The 13,930-nt window shown below is 47.7% G+C and overlaps 1 protein-coding gene across 1 annotated transcript in view; it reads right to left on the bottom strand.

The window, feature by feature from the left end:
- LOC120225680 (solute carrier organic anion transporter family member 3A1-like) overlaps positions 1–13,930 on the bottom strand; it is an 83,516-nt gene that overhangs the window by 48,526 nt on the left and 21,060 nt on the right. Inside the window, exons 5-6 of the mRNA XM_039223869.1 lie at positions 5,872–6,036; positions 355–553 (exon numbers count right to left, since the gene is read on the bottom strand). Of these exons, the coding sequence (XP_039079800.1) occupies positions 355–553; positions 5,872–6,036 (364 nt within the window). The remainder of the gene's footprint in view (positions 1–354; positions 554–5,871; positions 6,037–13,930) is intronic.

Below are 13,930 nucleotides of genomic sequence, written 5' to 3'. Positions count from 1 at the left end.
AGATGAATTTTAAAATAAAATTTTTCTGTATCATCTCTAATCGCTCCTAAAGTCAAATGCTCAACATGGTAGGAGTACTGTGGGGAGTGAAGAGAGGATGGTTCCCCCCCCCCACCTCGGGGCGGGTTCCAGGCCACCCTGGGACACAGCTGTGGAGTGGAACGGCCTTGCTCTCTCCACCCACAGGGTCCACGTGGATTCTCTGGCACTGGGAGGGAGATGCACAGAAGATCATCGGACCCTCCACTGACGGTAACCAGGGACAAAGCTGGCTCTGTCACCCGACCACCGAGGAAGCGGCCAGCCATCCCCCCAGGGCAGGCAGGGGCGCAAACAGACATCTGCGGGACTTACGTGTTTCCATAGGGAACAGTAACCCCAGCCACGGGGCCCGTGTCACAGCCCAGGAAGAGGAAGGAGACGTAGCAAGCTGTGGATACCAGGTTGACGAGCATGGCCATCCGGATGGCCCCGAGGGCGGAAAGACTGAGCTTCTTCACCAGGAGGCCGCCCAAGAAGATCCCCAGACAGGCACATGGGATTGCAGTCATCCCTGGGAGAACAGAGGACCCGGGATGTTAGCAAGGAACCAGGGCCAGTCCGTGCAACAGGCGATAGTGCCAGGCTGGGGGCTGAGCCCCGCCCAGACCGATTTCCGGTGTGGTCTCAGGGCAGCACTATTTTCTCCCCCCACCCCCAGGTCTCCACAAAGGGCCTTACTTCTGCCCTCCGGGAGCCCACAGAAAACTGGGGGACACACACACGTAAACCCTCAGTTAGTAGGAGTCCAAGTACATACCCCTATCGTGCTAAGTGAGGTACCCTCATGGGAAAGACACGGCTGGCGTGGGAGCAGCCAAGAGACAAAGGCAGACAGACTGGGACCAGGCACACGCGTTTTAGGGAAGTAAAGATCATGGAGCACTGATGTGCTTCTCTGTGCATTTTTGAGATGATGTGGGAAAAGGGGACTCAAGATCCTTTGGGGATTTTCTCCCCTTTTCTCATTAGCCGAGGAGGGCTTCACGGAAGGGTCTGGCGGCTGTTTAAACAAAGGTCCCAGGACTCACCAGCCCGTGGAGATGGCATTTTAACCGGCTGACTCCTCGGGAAGTAGCATCAATCAAATCAATAGATTTTGTAACTCTTGGGGAGTAATTGGCATAAAAGCTTCCCCCTCTCTTATAAACAGAGCTATCTGCAAAGCAGCAGGACCATAAACCTGTTATTTCTAATTCTCAGAGACTCGTGGAATTTTAGAAGGACCGAAGGATCCTAGGGTTCCAATCTCCTCTTTGGGTTTTTGCTTTGTTCTGATTTGCTTCATCTAATACTCAGCTTTAAATTACCGTGTGTCATTTATCCACCATGTAGATTGCACATGGCCAATTTCCCAGGGCAGGCTGCCTCCTCCTTGCCAATCAACAGACCTCAGGTCAATCGACTACATCAACCAGCTGGTATGTGCTAAGGGAATGCAAATTAATCTTAATATTAGGGTAAGAAAAACATAATCAGGAAGGCTGAGCTCTAAGAGAAAATAGCTCAAGTCATATTTAAATAAAACAAAGATCTCTGTATTATCTGATGCTCTTTGACTATCAACTTGGTTTCCCCTTGTTCTTGGTATAGAAATGACCTTCATGATCAAGCCCCCATGTGCCTCTCTCTGCTCACCCCATGCCCACTGTTCTTCCTTTCTCTCCCTGGGATGGACCGTGCCCATTCAGGTTCCCCCAGGCTTTGCACTTGCTGATCCCGGTCCTGGAACATTCTTGCACTGTGTCTCCCCTTGGCATACTCCGTACTCCCTTCAGAGATGCCTTCCCAGCCCATGCCTTCTAGAATGGTCCTATTCTCTACCCAGGGGTCTCCCTATCATTCCTCACCCTGTTTTATTGTCTTCTTGGCTCTCCCCACTGTCTGAAGCCGCTTCATTCATCTTCAGTTCTGTTGTTACTCATTCACTCTCCCCCTCCCCAAATGCAGCTTCCCTGAGCCCGAGAACCTTCCCCATCCTGCTCAGTCCACACCATTCCCTGTGCCTGGCACGGTGCTGAGCACCGAGCGGACACTCAAGGCTTATGTTCAGGATGAATGCAATGGTGAGCAGGTTGGATCCGTGTGAATAGCACTGGGAGGCCATGCCCACGCCCAGAGAGCAGGCCTGTGCTTTGTTTCATTTCCTAGCGGAGACCGCAGGGAGTGTCACCTGGTGATGATGGTAACTATGGCAATAACAGGCTTTCAGCGCCTTTCCTCCCAGCCATCATCAGCCTTCTCTTCCTCCCTGATGTGTGTGCCGCCTTAGCATTCAGTTATCAGAACTTCCCCGAAACTCTATCCTCATTACGTTAACCTATGCAGATTGAGTCCTTTTTATCTTCACGCATAAATCCATGCCATCAGCGCCTTAATCATCTATGTAGCTCTTTTCGGGACTCTGTCCCATTTGTTGATGGCTTCAAGGGTGGCACAGAGCCAGGCACAAACACCCAGCGATGACTGCATGGGGGACCATCCCCTGGGTCTGCAGAAGCCAAGCACTTTCTGATGCGGGCCTTGCCTGGTGCTCCGAGTATCTCTCTGTCCCCGCTGCCAGCCCTCCAGGATCCGTGCTGATTAGAGTGAGGCTCTGAGCAGGACACAGGGAGAGAGCACCCACGCTGCGTGGACTGCCGGACAGACGGACTGACAGATGGGCCAGCAGGTGGCCTTTCCGCATGGCAGAGGAAGGTCCTCCCCTGCCAAGCACTCTGACAGAGTCACTGGGAAGGACACAGGTGCAAGAAGGCGAGATTGTTGTTTTGACCTTCTGCCCTGAAGACTATTGATTTGTTTGTCGATAGAGACCTTAGGAGTCTGTTCTGAAATAGAACACAGCCCCGACCCAGCAACCATGCAAATGCAAACAGAGCATAAGAACCATAGTGGCTCAGTTGGATAAGCATCTGACTTCGGCTCAGGTCATGATCTCATGGTTCGTGGGTTCGAGCCCCGCATTGGGCTCTGTGCTGACTGCTAGCTCAGAGCCTGGAGCCTGCTTCAGATTCTGTGCCTCTCTCTCTCTCTGACTCTCCCCTGCTCACGCTGTCTCTCTCTGTCTCTCAGAAATAAATAAAACATTAAAAAAAAAAAAAAGAGCCGCAGCACAGGAATGGAGAAACTCCGGCTGCCAGAGGGCAAAACCAGAGACACCCGAGGTTATAACGAAGAAGTTACAACTTTAATTATAAAGAGATCCACTGTACCTATCTCTGTCAGGCAGAAACTAAAGGGCTGCCTGCATTTTGCCACTATGTGTGGAAGTGACAATGCCAAAGTGGATGGTAAACCGTTATTAGTAAAAAAAAAAAAAAAAAAAAAAAAAAAAAAAGAAAAAAATAAGGCTTGTGCAACCCTAGCAGCCCCCAAGAAGACGTGCTATGACCCAGCACCATCACTGTAGTAGGCNAAAAAAAAAAAAAAAAAAAAAAGTAAAGAAAAGAAAAAAATAAGGCTTGTGCAACCCTAGCAGCCCCCAAGAAGACGTGCTATGACCCAGCACCATCACTGTAGTAGGCTTTTCATATATATTTTTTAGTTGAGATACATTATGTCCTGGGAAGTGCACAAGCTTACAGGAACAGCCGATGATTTCCTGCATCCATATCCACCTCTGTAACCACGGCTCAGATCAAGCTTAAAACATTTCCAGCAGCTCAGGAAGCTCCCGGTGGCTGCCCTCCTCCCTTTCCTGGAAAGACAGTACCCATCATCAAGGCCTCCATCATTTTAATTAACTTTTCCTCTTTTGAACTCATATAAATGTACTCTTTGGTGCCTGACGCCTTTCGACTCTGTCAGATTTATCCACACGGAGACAGGTATGAAAATGCTTGCTTCCTCGTGCTGTGCGAAGACTCTGCATGAGCAGTCTGTGATTTATTTACTCATCCTTCTGTCGACAGACATCTGGGCTGAGTCCAGTTGGCGGTGTTATGCACAAGGCTGCTGGAATGCTGTCACAGATGCATATCCAAAGGAATGGACTTCACCATTCATTTCCGGTGGAACATGCCCAGAAGTGGAATGGATGGATTCTAGTGTAAAAATATGCTTCACCGGGCACTGCCCAGGAGCTGTCCCAAGTGCTCGCACTACTGGGCACTTCCAACAGCCACACGCGAGAGTTCTAGTTGCTCCACATCCTCACCAACATTCGGTGCTATCAGTCCGGTGGATGCACAGTGGTGTCTCAGCGTGGTTTTAATGTGTTTTCCTGATGACTCATGGTGGCTTAGCACCTTTGCATTTGTTTATTGGCTATTAGGCAAAGACACAGTGAGTGCTGAAGAAGACCGTTCCCCTCAGCAGATGATCAGACGCCTCTACTTACCAGAGAAGGTTATTCGTATGGCTGGAGATCTCTCTCAAACGCAGGGCTGTCCTGGCCGGATTCTCAGTGGCCACACTCATGCTTGAGGAGTCTTTCTGTCGGGGCTGTCGGTCCACATCCCTCTCTTGTCCTGCAAACTCCCTTGTGCTGGCTCTTTTCCCTGTGCTTAGCAACCTGCACACGCTTCCTGGCAATGCACCATCTCCACCAATCCCCTTGACTCTGATCCCCTCGATAGCCCACCTGCTAGGGCCACTTCTCCTCTGCTCCACCCCTGAGCTGTGGGAAAGTGTTCTGTGGTCGCAGACTGTGCCTTCCCTCTCGTGGGCTGCTCTCCACACAGAGGATGGTCTCCTCACGGCCACTTGTCGGATGCAGCTCTGAGCTCTGACACAGGCAGAAGGGCGTCCTGGTTGTTGCAGCTAATGGAAGGAAGCTAATGGCTTCCTTCTTGGAATCATCTCTTCCTGGACTCCCATGCCCTGTGGATTTCTCTGCGACTCCCCCTCAGACTCCTCTCTTTCCTCATAGTTGGTCTCTCACCCTTTGTCTCTATGTCTCCACTTTCTCATCACATAATGTTCACTCTGGTGTCCTCCAAACATCCATACACCGATGCAACCAAACCTCTATTCCTCACCCGGGTTTCCTTCTGGAGCCCCCGCTGAGTCCGGGTTGCTGCGTTGATACATCACGGGCATCTTGCGCTCGGCAGCTTGAAAAGTGATCTCCTAATCTTCCCCATGGATCTGATTCTTCTCTGAGGTTTCCAGGTTTCAAAAATGGTAGCACCAGCTGTCTGAGCCAAACACCTGCGAGTCCTTCTTAACTCTCCCGTCTCCCTTGTCAGTTGTGAAAAGGCCACTTTCCTAATTTCCCCTTAGTAATGCTCTTCCCCTGAGGGTAAATTGGTTTTCCATACCTTGGCCAACTCCAAACAATGGAGCGCATCCCTATAGGCTACTACTGAGAACGATGGGAAGGCCACGCTTGCACTTGGGAAGAAGGGATACGATGACGCATGAATTTTGTCTGCCATGGGCAGGGGTCAGGAAGGGCGTACGTGGCCTCCAACTTCTATATTTTCTGACTGTGGGTTTCGTGCCGCCAAGAATATTCCTACTTTTTTTTATATGCCTGGCCAAAGCCTTGTAACCTTTCAGGATACATCTTGACTCCCCTCTCCATCCTCTCTTCTCCCAAATTCTGCAGTTCCCACTAATCTACTGACCTCCTAGCCTGTCACAAGGCTTCCTTCATACATTTTATATTTTATGTATTTACATCTATATCTTTATCATCATATCCTTTTGGCAAATCTGACCCCAAGAATATACTTTGAAATGCCTTCTACATACAGAGCCCATGAATACTGCTGCTAAAGGAACAGCAGAGTCTGGGCTCTTTCTTTGGTGGACCTCGGTGAATCTGACAGTGTTATGTGCATGATGGCAGCCCTCTGCCCTCCCCGGGGGATGAAGAGGCGGACTCACCGAGCAGCTGGTTGGCAGAAGAGGTGGTGAGGTTAAATTGCTGCTCTAGGTACTTCCCCAGGAAGGCAGCGAAGCCAGCCACCACTGCAATCTCCATGCAGGCGGCCAGGATGATGCAGGTGAACACGGGGTTGGAGAGCAGGTGCTTGGTGACCTTCGGGATCACTGCAGAGAGAGACAAGCAGAGGACCATGGTCAATGCTGCACCACCGGTTCTTGGGCCCCCAACGTCCCTTCTTGACATGCTTTCTGCACATCTCAGTAAACAGTAGCGGGTGTCACCCAATAGCTCAGACTGAAATCTAGCACCTGCAAGTCACCGACGATTGTGAAAAGTCTTGCTTCAAAATATAGGCTGATATTTAGCCATTTAAACTCAGAACAACTACAACAAGGGAGACAATACCACACCTTTTCTTGGTTTACTGGAAACAGTAAGGTATTTTATAAGCAATGACAAATTACTTCCATTCCCCCCCCCCAAAAAGAATTTGGGGTTTCTCAAAGGAATGAAAATAATTATATATTATAAATTGTAAGTGTTTTGATTATGTTACATCAGTAAATCTAAGCATATATATCAATAGACCTAGGATAATATTTGTAACTATTTATGTATGTTAAGAAAAGATATTCAATCTTGGGGTGCCTGGGTGGCTCAGTTGGTTGAGCGTCTGACTCTTGATTTCAGCTTAGGTCATGATGTCATGATTGTGAGACCAAGCTTCGCATCTGGCTTTGTGCAGAGCATGGAGCCTGCTTGGGATGTGCATGCTCTCTCTTGTTCACTCACTCTCTGTCTCAAAAAAATATATATGTATATAAATGTTCAATCTTGAGAAGTTTCAAGAAAGAAATGGAATTCTATGCTTATATAAACATACATATATATGCTGAGTCAAACCCTACCTCTTTCCAGTAGGTCTATGGCTAACTCCTTGGGAAAAGCTTCCATGAGTTCTCACATGGGCAACTCCGAGAGCAGCCCAACCGGGGTCAAGACCAATTGGGTCTTGACTTTTGATCTGATCTGACATAATCATTCCTTAAATGGTAGCCAGTAGGATCAACTCAAATTACCATCCTGCTCAAAACTCCCTGATGACCCATATCTGCCTCTTAGCAATCTGATGACCCTTCCTGCTACACCCCTTTCTCCCTCCAGTCCAGCCTGCCTGCTCCCAGTCTTTCTTGCCTCAAGCAGGCCCTCCCCATGCTAGGCTATGCACTAAGGGCTTCTGCCTCTTCAGAGATGCTCTGCCCCCAGAACTTTGCTACATATGTCCCTTCACCCTCAGGTAGCTTTTTCTCATCATCCAGTCCCACCTAGAAGAAGCTGCCTGCCCAGCCTGGTGCCCAGGACTCAGGTGAGAACTGATGGTAGGCAAGAGCATGTGGTGGCTCATGCACCATATTACCACCACCAGAGTCAGAAGGCAGGTCTTACTGAGGTCATGAATTTCAATCTTATTTTATTATGCTCTATATTTTTCAAGGTAAGCGGTTTCATAAACCACTTAAGATTCCCTACGTGGGTGCTTTAAAAAATGTGAGATTCGTTGTTGTTGCTCTTTTTTAAATTCTTTGAATGCAATCGTATTATTTGGATTATCTCCAGCAATTAGAATCCTTGGTATTTGGCCTTCTACCAGATCTCCTCAACTGTGGTACGATGACGTATCCTGGCGGGATACAAGGGGGTGCTGCAGGTACAGGGACAACCCAACCCTGTGGCTTCAAAATTTATGCCATTATTTTACTGTGTCCTTACGAAAAAGTCAACTGAAATGTAACTGGTATATCAAATGTGTGGTTTTGTGGCTCTCAGAGCTTAAAATGATGCCAGGTTAAAATAAGTAGATTTATAGCTATTTAGAGATACGTCTTAAGTAAATAATGGTACAGGTGGTCAGCAGATAAAGCAAAAAAATTATAAAAGTGGTATGCCAGTGGAGTCCGGGACACTCTGTCCTGCTGTGTTAATGATATAGAGTATTTGGCATGTAGTATACATGTTTCCACCTGTGTAAACAGAAAAGATAAAATTGAGTCCCAGATGAAGCAAGTATTATTCTAAGTCTAGGAAGAACCAATCAGTGTTCATGGTCACACAAAATAAACAGGTGAGCCAGGAGTCTACCACCGCATCCCAAGGTGATGAATTAGCCAGCTGTCCTAAAGAAGAGAGCTAATTACACAGACTCAATTTCATCTCCTCGGAGATGAAACCTCTAAATGGCCCAACTAATTAGAATAAAATAATAATAGGGGCTACATAAGTTTTTAATAATGTTAACAGACAAGCTCAATACATCAACATGACAGAACAATGGGTCAGGAAGTGGCAGATACACACAGCTTAAAATTTATCATTTCCATGGAAGATACCAAGCTTCAAAAGTGAAAACGTACAGAGAAGGATTTAAAGATCCTTTGACATGGGGCGCCTGGGTGGCTCAGTCAGTTAAGTGTCCGACTTCAGCTCAGGTCATGATCTCGCGGTTCGTGGGTTCGAGCCCCACATCAGGCTCTGTGCTGACAGCTTAGAGCCTGGAGCCTACTTTGGATTCTGTGTCTCCCTCTCCCTCTCTCTCTCTCTCTCTCAAAAATGAATATTAAAATTTTTTAAAAGATTCTTTGGCATAATAAAAAGAATGCTCTTATGGGAATGGAATCAGATGACTAGACACTCAGAATCACTGTGGGCTGAGCAACTCAGTCCTACATTCTAGCTAAAAAAATGACCAGGGCTGGTGGCCTTTGCTTTTCTGCAGTAGTTTCTCATAAAATTTACTAAAACCTTAAGAAGGCAACTCTTGGATGGTGTAACCATGTACAAGAACGTGCACACACACACACACTCAGAAACTTTAAATCTATAATATTCACTCACACCTTTTTTTTTTTTTTCCCAAAGGCACTGGCCTTTCCATGTGTTTTGTTTCTTTTTGCAGGGTTTCAAACATTTCAGATAATCTGACTTTTTTAGAAATGTCATTTCAGATTAATGTCTAGTGTCTACGCTTAAAATCTGTGTTTAAAACGTTGAGAAATTTTCCTTGGTTACACATTATTCTTTAAGAATTGTACAAATATTTAAAGGAATGTTGACTGTGTAATATTTAAGAACGTGGGCTGCTAAACAAATATAGAAGTTGAATCCATTGGGTGTAAACAGAAGGTAATTAGGTATCTGTCCTCATGTATAAAAGCCCGTTGGATGTCCATCATCATAAATTACTGATAAGAAGTGAAGGCTGGTGTGCTATGGTGTGTGGCACACTGGGATGGGGGTAATGTGTCCCTGATGAGGGACTGGTTGGCCGTGGCACAGAACACCAAGCTTCATGCTGTAGAGAGGTATGATCATGTCAAGCGACCACAGTGCGCCTCGTAATGAGCGAATATGAAAGCCCCCAGCTGCTTATCTTTGGCAGATAAAAACACTGTCTCCCGATCATTGTGTTCTTTTGTAATTAAGATATCTAAACTCTGGAAAACATTGCCAACCATCAATAGGCAGGTTGGGGACATTCCAGGAAAACAATCATCTGCCGTGATTTCACTGCAGGCTTCATCTCCTTTGTTAGGGTGCAGACCGTCCACCACAGAGCTGAAATCATCAGCATCCTCGAACTGGGAACTCTGTTCTCTGGCTCAGACAGGATGCCAAGCAGGATTTCATTTTGATCACATTGTTTGGGTCTTGGTATCTCCTTGTCCTTGGTCGTGGCCATCGCAATTTCTTTGGGGAAAGGAGAGGGCACCTCTCAACAAAGGAAACTCCAGTTAACGGAATGTTTTCATACTTCAGCAACCATTTTAATTATTCCGGAGATAATTCCACTTCAGTGGGAAAGATTTTTTGTTGAGATAGGAGGGACTGCCTGCTTTTGTCTTAATATCTAATGACTAATTTCACATTGAATCAGACGTGAAAATCATTAAGTTTGAGGATCATCTGACTGAAGGCCCAGAGAAGCCTCAGTGGACCTTATTTGCATGAAGAACATTCTTTTTTTCCCCACTACCAAGCTGATTCACTGCCAGAAATGACAGATTCCTCTTGCATTAAGCTATTTTGCTCCCAGATTCTTCTTTCCATCCAAGGGTTTTACTGCGAAGTCTTGTAACCCTCTCAAAAGATTACTTTTCAAAGGTTCAGCCTACCCTCCAAAGACCCAATTTGAAAAAGAGTATTAATTAGCTTGATCCTAGGGCCATCCCAGTATTTCAAGCTTTCTTCATTCAAATGGGTTGTTAAACCCATAAAGTTCTAACCTTCTGAGGAGGCAGTAGCTAATGAGGTGGCCTAGACAAATAGAAACTAATGAACCAAGGCCACACCAGGCCACTGAACACCCCTGGTGCCCCTTAGCCCATTGCTTCCCACCTACTGACTTAGCCTCAGAGGCTGGTAGCCGGGGTGGGAGGCAGCCTCACCAGCTGGGGAAGACTTCACCTCTCATCGGGAGCTGGGTACTATCACCAGCAGGCTGGTACGGAGCTGCAAACAGCACCAGAGGAGAGTTCTCCAGGGAAGATGGGTTTTCCACTGCTGTTTTTGAAAGACATTCCTGTAGGATTGAGATTTCTTGAAAGCCTGTAGGTCCTTCAGGAGAGAAAAAGGCAGGTTTGGAGAAGGTATGTGGATGGACGCTCTGTTACCTGGGTGCCAAGCACTGTTCTAACTGCTTCCACATCACATCATATAATCCTTACAACAAACCTGGGATCTTGGGGGTGAGGAACAGCCTCCATTTACAGATAAGGAAACTGAGGCAGAGAGTGGCTCCAAGGGTTAGGGACGCACAGCAGAAACTCCAACCTTGGCACCTGCTGTCACAGAATGTGCTCATAACCAAGGTGCTAATCTGGTTCTGGTTTTCAGAGACGCTGCTCCTTGTTAGAGCACTGAGCACGCAGACTGTCCCCAGTGATCGAAGGTGCAGCTTAATGCTTAGAAATAATAATTGGGGCTGGGGAAAAAAAACTCAGGGCTCTTTTTTTTTTTTTTTTTTTTTTTGAGGTAGAGAAGGACAGGACAGGAGGGAAAGAAATGAGAGGAAGAAAGGCTTGCAGACTCCTGTACTGCAGAAAAGTCTGACTCAGTGAGGCTGTATAAAACAAGGACCCAGTTTAAGGAGCCAGGTCGCCGGGATCTGAATTCCACCTTCCAGACTGAGAAGGTCTATGCCCGGAGCACACCACTGCGTCCCATGGATGGCTGCAGAGATTAAATGAGACCCGTGCCTGCATGGCATGTGGCCCAGGGCTCCTGACACAGAGGTAAGCGCTCGATGGGCACGATGATCATTAATGTAATGGAAGTACTCCTTGGCTACGTGAGAAAGAGAGCCCTCAAGGTGGAGGGAGGACTTGTGTGAGGCCTGTGTGTGAGCAGACGTGCTAAATGGAGCTGGGAAGTGACTGGGTGGGAAGGCTGAGCTCCCGGGAGCTGCTGCTAGAGCTTTTCCCAAGGCGATGCCCAAGGCCAGACAGGTCAGGGGGTTGGGGGCACAAGTCCTTGTCCACTGCCCTTCCCCGGAACTGGTGGTGCCCGGGGAAGTGCTCACTGTGGGCCTCGGTGGTACCGCACTTGACTCACAGATATTCCAGCCCTCAGGCTCTCTACTGAAATTGGCCTTGACCTCCTTTCTCTTTCATAACATTGCTGTCAATACTCACGGTTAATGTTCCCAAGAAGGGGAGACAGAGCCAGTGTGTGCAGCTGTTTGGTAATTATGACAGTGACAGCCACTGCTTGCTGGGCCAGCCATGTCAGATGGCCAACGTGCTAAGGGTCCTTCATTTCACTCCCATGGCTCTTACAGCAGGGCGGTCTCACCATCTCATCGCAGACACGAGGAAACCAAGGCTTGCTTGAGCTGCTGCAAAAACCACTCTCCCGGAATGCAAAACTCAGGTCTGCCTGCACCCCGGAACCCGCTTCTAAATCTCCAGGTCTCTGGATGGGGAAGCCAATCAACGGAAAAGTGGTTTTCTGAAAGATAAGTCATCATGAAGCAGTTCCCAGCACACAGGATCCAAGAGCAGAAGAGAACGGAGAGGTAAAAGGAGCAGCGTGGAGGTAAGGTACACAACCTTTGGATCGGGTCACGATCAAATCCACATGAAAGGGGAAGGAAGAAGGAACAAAGATGTGAATAAATGCCACAAATGGAGGCACGCGATTAAAGCCAAGGTAGGGTGCATCCTAGGAAGTTTCCTGGCCTGACACACATGTTTGAAGTCACCAAGATAGTTCCCCTGTACACCGTGCAGGCTGTCTTCTGTGCACCAGTGTGCCCTGGGACATCCTTGCCTGGATCCTCCTCTCTCTCCCATGATAGGAGCCACCTGCACGGAGAGATGGGACAGCCCCATCCCTAGATGTGGGCACCGTGCCTGGTGAGAGCAGATGCTTAATAAACACAAGATGGATTAAAGAATCCAATAAACAAACAAACTGCAGTCTCCAAAGGTAACTGTCACAATCTCTTAGGAAACATTAACTGTGGAAACAGAGGCCAGGGGTCACATTCCACAGGCTCATGGGCCATGATGGAAGTGGGAAAAATTAGCTAATATGTCCATTCCATTGCTGATTCTAGAAGTATCTACATCATTCTCTTGGGTGGGGTGAGGAAAAGTCCAGGTGGGAGGGGAAGTCCAGACAGCCTTCTGGAAGCGAGTGCCTACTATCCCCCGGCCCCCAGACCGGCTGCCTCGGGTTCATTGTGGCCTTGTTGCTGCAGTAAGTCTGTACCCCAGTCTCTGTTCTGGGCTGTTGAGGGGCCCAGGGGAGCTTCCTTGTCTGTGAGACAAGCAGCTCTCAGGATTCCATTCACCCGTCTTAGGTAACAGGTCGAAGGTATCATGTCCCGTGGATGGAGAAGGTCATGGTTTGAGGGAACAAACAAGAAGTCATCAGCGCAGGAAATGAATATTTAGACTAAAACCCAAGCACCAAATGGGTGTGGACTGGCCAGGGAAACCCAGAGCCAATCAGTTCTATTTTTTTGTTTTTAACATTTACTTATTTTTGAGGGAAAGAGAGACAGAGCCTAAGCGGGAGAGGGTCAGAGAGAGAGGGAGACACAGAATCCGCAGCAGGCTCCAGGCTCTGAGCTGTCAGCACAGAACCAGACACAGGCCTTGAACCCATGGACCATGAGGTCATGACCTGAGCCAAAGTCAGACGCTTAACCGACTGAGACACCCAGGTGCCCCTACCAATCAGTTCTGTTAATTCTTTTTTAAATCCTCAGTTCTTTATAATACAGCCAAGAAGGACCAAAAGAAAAAGATTAATGGGGAGGCACATTAGCTGGCTTAAGCCCCAGCACCCCCAGAGGGACAGCTACCTCCTTTAGCTTCAAATCAGTGACTCCCAGGAAGGTGAAGTCAGAAAAACAGGACCACAGACACAGAGAAAGCAGCCTGGAAATCAGGAAGCTCTCTAAGATCCAACTGTTGTGTCTTTCCGTGTCAGAGGCAGCAAGCAGAAAATGACTAAGGAAATAAAGAGCCTTTTATAAGCAGAACGCCACTTTTATAACTTCATGCCAGCCCCTGGGAACCTTTCTGGCAGCATGATGTGCCTTATCAGTGGTGGCATTCAGCATTCCCAAAAACTCTGCCTGTAGGAGAATGCACGGCTGGAAAGAGAGCTACGCTCACAAGAGAAATGGTGGCTTTCAACACCCAAGTTGATATAAATGCCTGTCTCTAAGCCTAGGCTCCCTAATGCTAGCTCCTGAAGTGCTGGATATACAGCAGACCTTCTCAGAGCCTTCAATGGGCTAATGTCACTGTGGAGCTCCAAATGGGTCATGTCACACACTGTCCCAAGCTTATTTCGTGTGAGGGTCTCCTCAAGTTTTATCTTATTTGCAACTGTTGCAGAACCAACTCTGATGGAAACCCCCCAAAAGACCCTCACCACCTCGTGCATTTGTTTTCAGTTGGGGGTTCACTTGGAATTGCCTGAGAGCTTTAAAGACATCCAGGTACCTGGACCACCTCTCTGTTCCTTTTTTTTTTTTTTAATGTTTTA

This window comes from Hyaena hyaena, unplaced genomic scaffold, assembly GCF_003009895.1.
Source record: "Hyaena hyaena isolate Hyena2069 unplaced genomic scaffold, ASM300989v1 scaffold_1475, whole genome shotgun sequence".
NCBI classification, from domain to species: domain Eukaryota; kingdom Metazoa; phylum Chordata; class Mammalia; order Carnivora; family Hyaenidae; genus Hyaena; species Hyaena hyaena.
The sequence above is the reverse complement of the archived record's forward strand: the minus strand, read 5'-3'. Positions and strand labels throughout refer to the sequence as shown.